The 8,505-nt window shown below is 32.1% G+C and overlaps 1 protein-coding gene across 1 annotated transcript; it reads right to left on the bottom strand.

Annotated features, from left to right (window-relative positions):
- LOC124919022 (serine hydroxymethyltransferase 7-like) lies at positions 1-4,536 on the bottom strand. Its single transcript, XM_047459133.1, has 4 exons — positions 3,173-4,536; positions 2,119-2,524; positions 662-763; positions 1-576 (listed from the first exon to the last, which is right to left on the bottom strand). Exons 1-4 carry the CDS (start codon positions 4,220-4,222, stop codon positions 353-355), a joined length of 1,782 nt encoding a protein of 593 aa, XP_047315089.1. The 5' UTR covers positions 4,223-4,536; the 3' UTR covers positions 1-352.
- Between the last annotated feature and the right edge of the window lie 3,969 nt (positions 4,537-8,505).

The raw sequence follows: 8,505 nt of genomic DNA, 5'->3' as shown, positions 1-8,505 counted from the left end.
TTCATAACTGACAATGGGCTTCTTTAATAGTGTTATTGAATAAATATAACTCTTTAATACACCTGAAAATATTTTGATAAATCCATAAGGAAGAAAGCTATCTAATAATAGTAAATAAGTTGATAATAGGAAACAAAAGAAGGTAAGTTCACCCTATATGAAGTATATTTACTAGTCAGGCAGGCTCTCTCCCAGAAGTTGAGAAGGCTTCCAGAAAAAAATTCCTTCCAGCAATTTTTTCTTCTTCCAGAAACACAGATATATAAAACTGAACATAAAAATAATGAATCATTCATTGGCACTAATTAATTACCAGGCATAGCGTTTTGGTCCCCTAGAAAAGAATTTCTTTTTAAGCATCAAATCCGGGCAAGGCAAACTGTGTTGCAAACTGCTCAACTTTGCTCCGAAGATCAAGAATATCTTTATTGTTCTCGAGACCCTTCATGAAATTAGTATGAATCTTGCCGTGTTCTCTCTGAACCGCGGATGTGATTTGTGCTGCCCGAAGGAGGAAGTCCGTCATGGTTTCGAAATCAGCCTCAAGACAACCTCTCGATGTCATAGCCGGAGTCCCTGAGGATGAAAATAGAAGAAGTGGTTAAGAAACAGGGCAGGCATGATGAGGAAATGGTTATATTGATTAGGAATTTAAAATTACCAACTCTCACGCCTCCAGGAGTGATAGCACCACTTCCATCAAAAATAGCAACCTTGTTGAGAGTAATGTGACACATCTCACATACCTTCTCGAAGGGCTTCCCTATTAAAAGAAATGGTACCCAAAACAAGAACAAATGCATTAATGAATGAAGTTTCGTCAAATCTACATTAAGAACTTAGGAGATTTATAGCAATTTAAACTGTTAGTTGTGTTAGTAGATTTTGAAGATCCTTGGGGCTAGCACACCATCTCACCCACATAACCCCTTACTTCAATCAAGATCCTTTCAAACTGTTTCCACGTGAGCTACCTGAGTAAGAAATTTGATAGAGTGACTTGTGGCGGATTCGTTCGATGGATGAATTTTTCGTCATTTGCTTGTCTGAGTTCATGATTTCATTCATAATCATTTGTTTTCTATGGATCTATGTTATCCTGGGATGAGAGTGTTTTTCTTTTGTGTCTATCTTATTATCCCTCACATCTCGTTCCTTTTTATTTAATTTCTACTGTGTTGATCTTCCGGAACATTATTGTACTTGTGATTGAGGTATTATGACATTCATAAGAACTCTTGCTTATTTATATGAGATTTTCGAAAAGATAAAGTATTTTATAGTCATGTGTGGGGATCACTACAAAAAAATTGACTTCCACACAGTTAATAAGCAAAAAGAAATCTAGAAAAAAATGTTAAACAATACAACATATCATAATTATCTCAACTCAATATGTACCAAACTTTGGCACATTAATTAATAAGCATAATATGCAACACAAATCTCATAATTTGATGTTTATAAGATTTAAGGATTAAGGAAATATTTCCCACTCAACTTTGTAAAGTGAGCGCTATTCCCTTGAACTATTTAAAGAGCAAGATCCTCACTTAACTTTCTAAATTGGAAGCAAATAAGACCTCCAATGGACATTCTTTATCATACCATTTTTTTATATATGGTAAGATAAATGTAGATGCCAATTGGGTATCTTTTATATCAAAAGATTGTTGCATTAAAAAAGATAATTTGCTCATAACTTGGCCATGTTTCACCCTTTCAAAAAAAAGTGTTGCTCGAACTACATATTCATTAAATAAAATCATTATTAAAACTATAAAACAAGTCACCTTACCCATTTTATTCTAAGATGGACTATTAGGTTGCTTTTATATTGTCCCAAGGAAACCCACCAACTTTACTTCTATGTATTATGGGTTCTGATTAGACACATTCTGAAGAACCAGAGTTGGATCCCGAAAGAAAAATACATCTTTACTTCTACTGAACCTTTTTTTTTTGTAAATAGCCACAATAGTAAACATGGAATAAGACATCAAACCCCCATGGTTGAAAGCATCATGAGCATTGCAGTAAAAGACAACATTTTCCAAATAAAAATATATAAGGAGACCGAAAATATAACGAGCATCCATAAATGTATTCTGATAATACCTGTTAGTCCAAGAGGTCTTAGGTCCCAAAGAACCAAGTGATTATCAGTGCCTCCTGTGACCAATCTACAATTTCTCCTTAGTAAGGACGAGGCTAGAACCTGAGCATTTTTCTTCACCTGTTGCATATAAGCCTTGTACTCTGGAGTAGCAACTTGTTTTAAGGCTATAGCAAGTGCAGCAATGTGATTATTATGTGGCCCACCTTGCATTGCTGGAAAAACAGCAAAATTTATTTTCTCTTCGAAATCATATCTATCACAAACATCGCCTTGATTGACAATCGCCCCCTTCTTCCTTGGCTTGGGACCCTTTCTGTAAAATATAATCCCTCCTCTAGGGCCTCGCAGACTTTTATGAGTAGTTGAGGTGACAATATCACATTGGTCGAAAGGGCTTTCGCATTCCTGCGCAAACAAACATCATCCAACAAAATACCAAATGAAAATGTAGCAGAAAATAATGGGTGTAGGAGGGGAAACCAGAAACCAACCAAGGTAAACTAAGTAAAACAATGGCTTTCGGTGTTAGATTTTATTCCCAAATAAATGATAGTAGGTTGAGGACTTCCCTATCAACAATGGAATTCAGTCCATTATATTAAGGCTATGTTTGGATGTGTATAATTTGGATTAGAATTCCAATTTTATATCAATTTAAATTGAATTACAGTTCAATTTATATGTTTGGAGAAATCAAAGAATTAAAATTCCAAAGTGGGAATGATGAAATTGAAAATGAAAAAATCAAATATACTCAATTCAATTCAATTGGAATTCTAGTTTCAATCCTAATTCCTTATTTTAAGTCATCAAACAAGCAAATGATTTAGAATTGGAGCACAATTTCCAATTCCACATGAACCAAACATAGTCTAACAGAAGTAAAGGATATCAGCTATCAGATGCATTCTTTAATGTAAGATAAGATTAGTTAATGTAAGTACAGGATAAACAAATAAGATAGCATATGTTCTTAAATGGGTAATGAAATGTCTAAATTCATTGTGATTGTACATGAGAACTAAATTAAATGTACTATCTTGACTATTTTACCTGTGCAGCAATAAGACCGCTAATCTGAGCCATATCACACATAAGAACAGCTCCGCACTTATCAGCAATCTGTCTAAACCTTGCATAATCCAATTCTCGAGGATAAGAGCTCCCACCGCATATCAGTATCTTGGGTCGGAAATCAAGTGCTCTCTCCTCCAATTTATCATAATCTATGTATCCAGTCTGTGGATTCACCTTATAAGGAAGACTTTCAAAGAAAATTGAAGCACCCGAGAGTTTCCTACCATTTGGTGTATAGTAGCCATGACTGGTGTTACCACCAGAAGGAGTATCCAATCCCATAATCCTATCACCAGGCAATAACAAACCAGTATAAACAGCGAAGTTGGCTGATGTACATGAATACGGTTGTACATTTACGCCCCACGAAGAAGAATCAAGACCAAATGCGGTCAAAGCGCGCTTACAACAGAGTGTTTCAATCTCATCAATAAACTGATTTCCTGCATAATACCTTGCTCCTGGCATTCCTTCAGAGTATTTATTCGTCAAGTGACTCCCTAGAGCTTCCATCACAGCCCTACATACGAAATTCTCAGATGCAATCAGCTCAATTCCCTTATATTGCCTTTGTTTCTCCTTCTCCATAATCTCATAAACATCAGGGTCCGCTTGATTGAGAGATTGATTTCCCCAAGTTCGAACTTGACTTCTTCTCGATTCCAAACCTTGCGGCTCGCTTGAAGCCCTCTTGGAAGATGAAGACAAAGACTCGCTGTCTCTCTTCCTTTTGAAACACATAGAATGACCCAAGATTCGAAACTCTTCAACCTCTCTATCCTCCTCTTCTTCCTCCTTTTCCTCATTTTCATCCTCTTCCTTGTAATTTTCCGTCTGCTGCTCCATCAGCTGAAGAGGAATCGAAGGCATCGGATGCGGATTGCGGAACCCAGAATCAATCTGAAACGATATCGAATCGTCAGCAATTTTCGTTCGGTGGTGACCGGAAGAAGGTGACGCTGATGCGGAAGCGTGCGACATAAACCCTAGAGAGAGCTTCGATGGCGACGATTGTGTCAAATCCATTAAAGGGTAGTGCGAAACTGGGAATAATCGAAGTCTATAACAAAGAATACTGAAAGATTATCCTTTTTTACCTTATTCAACGATCAGAACAGAAGCAGTAACTAAGAACAATCACAACACCACGGAAATCCACGGTAAAAACGCCGATAAATCGATCGCCACGACGTTGAATAATCTTTAAACAAAGCTTCCATGTAGATTCGTCCTTCCTCTCTCTAGAAATCTTGATCCCAGCACAAATTATGGCGAAATTGTTCAACGATTATGCATGATGACGACAATCAACGGGAGAAAAATCGAAAATTTACTCGATCGAGTTGTATGTAGCATTTTGAGATAGTAGTGTTGGTGAGATTAAACATTATGTCACAGGCTGTCGTTTTAGTATTCCCATCAGTTTGTTCCAGCTGCCTATGTACCTAGGGAACGCCGTGCTGTCCTGTGGTGTAGGTGAGAGATAAATATTAAATTAAAAAAATAATAAAAAAGATATTTTTATTTTATTTATTTTGGTCAATCTTTTATATTCACTTATTTAAAATAAATTATATTAAAATTCTTATAAAAATATAATATAAATAAAAAAAACATACTCTAATTCAAATCATTATTTAATAAAATCTAAAACTTATATTTTTATTTTTTTAACGTTTCAATTGCTACTTATGTCTTATTTTTAATGGATGTAAAATAATGAGGGGGAACTACTTGAACTAATTTACAGTTGACCTTTTATATTTTAAGTAAAATTATTGTAACTTGAATTATAATAATTAATTTGATCATGATTAATAAAAAATAATCTTAATTAAAATGTTTTTTTTTTTCAATTCTAACTTTATTAATTTTCCAATAAAATTTTGTTTAATTTGTTTATAAAGTTTAATATATTTAACATTATCAATAATAATAATAATTTAAATTGTCTATATGATTCGGTATATTTTGACTTCTTGCTACCATTTTATTATGTTTTGAGATTTTAAAATTGGTTTATTTTGTGTATGTGGGTCCTTTTGTTTGATATATATTTTTTTTAAATTTTATAAAATAAAAACATTGGACATTTGATAACTAATTTTTCTAAAAAAAAATTTATAATCACACTATAATTATAGTTATTAAAAAGTAAAAGCAATCTCATTTATATTTTATATAAAATATAATTGAATTGAATAGAATGTTTTTAAAGTAAAAATTGAATGAGAAAAAAAATAAAATTTTCAAAATTTTGCAAAAAACTTGGACATCTTTTTGTCAATTTTCTTATTTTTGTTTAGAGGACAAAAATGAGTAATTTAAAAAAAAAAAAAAAACTTGTTGTATAATTATAAAATAAAAGTATTAGGTATATTATACTCTAATTTGATTCAATTTATTTGCTAAACACTCTTATACTGATGTAGTAGTATTAAACTTATTAAATTGTGAGCGTTAAATGTATTTAATATGTTTAATCGTTCTAATTTATTATTTTTATTTGTTTTAAATTATTTAATATATTCACTAATGTACAAGTATGTTTGTTTTTATTTATAAAACTTTCCCAAATGTATAGTTCATTCTTAATTTAAAATAATTTTTTATTTTATTTTGATACATGTCTTGAACATTAAATTATTCTAATTTGTCATCTTAAGATTCTAAATAACCTTTCAGAAAAGTTTCTAAATGACCCTTTTCAAAATAGTTTCTAAATGACCCTTTAACCCTATATTATTTTATAATTTTGGTAAATTAAAAAATTTAGCTAAGAACAAGAAATTAGAGTCCCCCACTCCCCACAACTCCTTGTATTCGTATATATGAAAATAACTTATTATGTTAAATGTTTTGACATAGTATATATGTATTCAAAAATGTTAAAAAAAAAAAAAAAAAAACACGGCAAAAATTTTGGTAGCAAATTCTCTTATCACGAAAACACGATTCGCACGAACGACTCGATCGACACGATTTCTTGGTCGTGGTTCGCTTGTTGTGAACATGGTTGCTAGTCGCTTGTCAAGTAAAAAACATGCACACGATCGGCACATCGGCACGATTGTGCCGAACGACGCAATATTAACTATAATAGCTAGGTCGTTCATTCATCTGCAAAACTTAGTTGAAAAGCTATGATTTCTAGTTTACCATATTCTGTAATAATTAGGGTTTCTGGTGTATCATGTTCTGTAATTTCTCTACTTTGTTGTTGTAATATGTTCATCATTAAAATGGGAAGAAAGAAAATTAATAAAGATATGGTCAAAGAATTTGTGATGGAAAGTTTAAAGGAGAAGCTGGAAAGGAAATTGATAGAATTGGTGGAGAAATTATACAGGAAAAACAGGAATGTAACAAAGATAAGAAACCAATTGTTGATAAAAATTCTGAAGAAAATATAGCAGGAAAATAATGGAAGAAAGAATGAATTTGGAAGGTTGGTTACAATGAAAGACCAAATCTCTTTGGACTGAAAAATCAAATTACAAAGCTCTTAATGCACACAAATAAAAGAGAGATTATGCTCAACAAAGAAAAAAATGAAGCAAACAACCGTGCAATTGAATATACATTATCTTAAGAACTAAAATTTACTAAGGAATGAAGAGTATGAAAATATAGTAAACTAGTCAGTTAACACAATGAGGGGCTGATGAAGTCCCCTAAATAAAAACCTATACTATCAGGAGCAATTCCAACTAGAGAGTAAACGAAGTATGGAAAAATATTGTAAGAAAAAAAAGAAGAGGATCATGCTTATAAAGAAGAATCTATTTGGACGATGTTAAAACAAAAGTGGAGGTACTCAATTATCCTTTTAAATTTAAACTGACAACTGAAGTGGAGGAAAAATGTGTTAAAAAATGAGAAAATATAGTGGTTGGAAACTACATAGTATCATTCTCAGTCACCAAGGAAACTTTAATGAAACAATGAGAGCAGAAGGGACTAGAGAAGGTTTCTGCAAGTATGCATAATCCTATTTTCTACCGTTCAAAAAGATATCAAACTTGGATGATATTTTAAAACATGTGCATACTTATACTGGATTCAACTTATGAAGCTGGAGAGATGGTCTGAAGAACTGAACCTGCTAAGCAAACCAAATGAAATAGCTCATATATGGTTTAAACTTTAGAATATTCCAGCACACATGTACAATGCAAAAGTTCTAAGTCACCTTACAAGTTTATTGGGGAACCATTATACATGGATTCAATTACAGAAGGAGGAGAACAACTTACATTTTCTAGAATAAACATTGAAGTGTATCCTCGAAGTATGCTGCCAAAGAACATTACAGTAATTGACAGGAAAAGAAATGAAAGTCTACAGTCATGGAAATCTCATATGATTGGAGGTCGGACATGTGTGTTTTCTGCAATACTTTTTAGCATGCTAACACTAAATGTGCAAAATCAATTGAGGAAGAGCATAAAATCCTGAAACCAAGAAGAAGAAAATCAGAAAAACAAAACAGAAGAATCAAGGATCAAAGAGCATATTGGAGAAGTTAAAAACGATCCACAAGGAAAAAATGTAGAGGAAAAATCAAAGAAGAATTAGAGAAGGAAGAAAATAATGATGTAGAGAAAGAAAGCAAGGTATAATCAGATAATGAAGAAATCAATGAAATTGATGAAATATGGATGTTGATGAAGATAAACCTAAAGACAAGGAAGATGAAGAGGCAGAAGATAAAAGCAAAGATATAACATAGGAGAAAAATGAAGAGGAAACTAATGTTGTTGATCCTTAAACATGTAAAACTGAAGCAGGGAAAAGTAGTGACAAAGTCCTAAAATTTTGAAGAATAATACATTTTATCATGTTAGTACAGGTTCATATAGAGAAATATTAAACAATGAGAGCAGACAAGCATTATTATCTGCTTCAATTCAATCTTCTTTCATGAAGAATGGGAGAAGAAGGGGACATAAAAGAAGACAATATGGTCAAAAAGGCGAATATGGAGACAACATATGTTGGGATAGCTAGATTGTAGTCTTTATTTGGTGTAATCTGTGTTTTATAATGTGATTTAACTACCACAATTCAGAAACTTTTGGATCCTTTGCTTGTCATTTTATAATCAAAATTAGGGTTTGTCTTGATTATTGACCCTCTCACTTTTTGGACTTTGTAATGAAAACTATTTTTTAAAAAATAATTATTAATTAAACTAAATCATATACTTGTAATAAAAAATATATATATATATTTTATTTAAGAGAAATGATTTAGGCAACTAAGTTATAAATAAATAATGTCACAAATTTAACGTGGTCTGGTCACAT

The sequence above is a fragment of the Impatiens glandulifera genome, chromosome 1, assembly GCF_907164915.1.
Source record: "Impatiens glandulifera chromosome 1, dImpGla2.1, whole genome shotgun sequence".
Taxonomy (NCBI): Eukaryota; Viridiplantae; Streptophyta; class Magnoliopsida; order Ericales; family Balsaminaceae; genus Impatiens; species Impatiens glandulifera.
The sequence above is the reverse complement of the archived record's forward strand: the minus strand, read 5'-3'. Positions and strand labels throughout refer to the sequence as shown.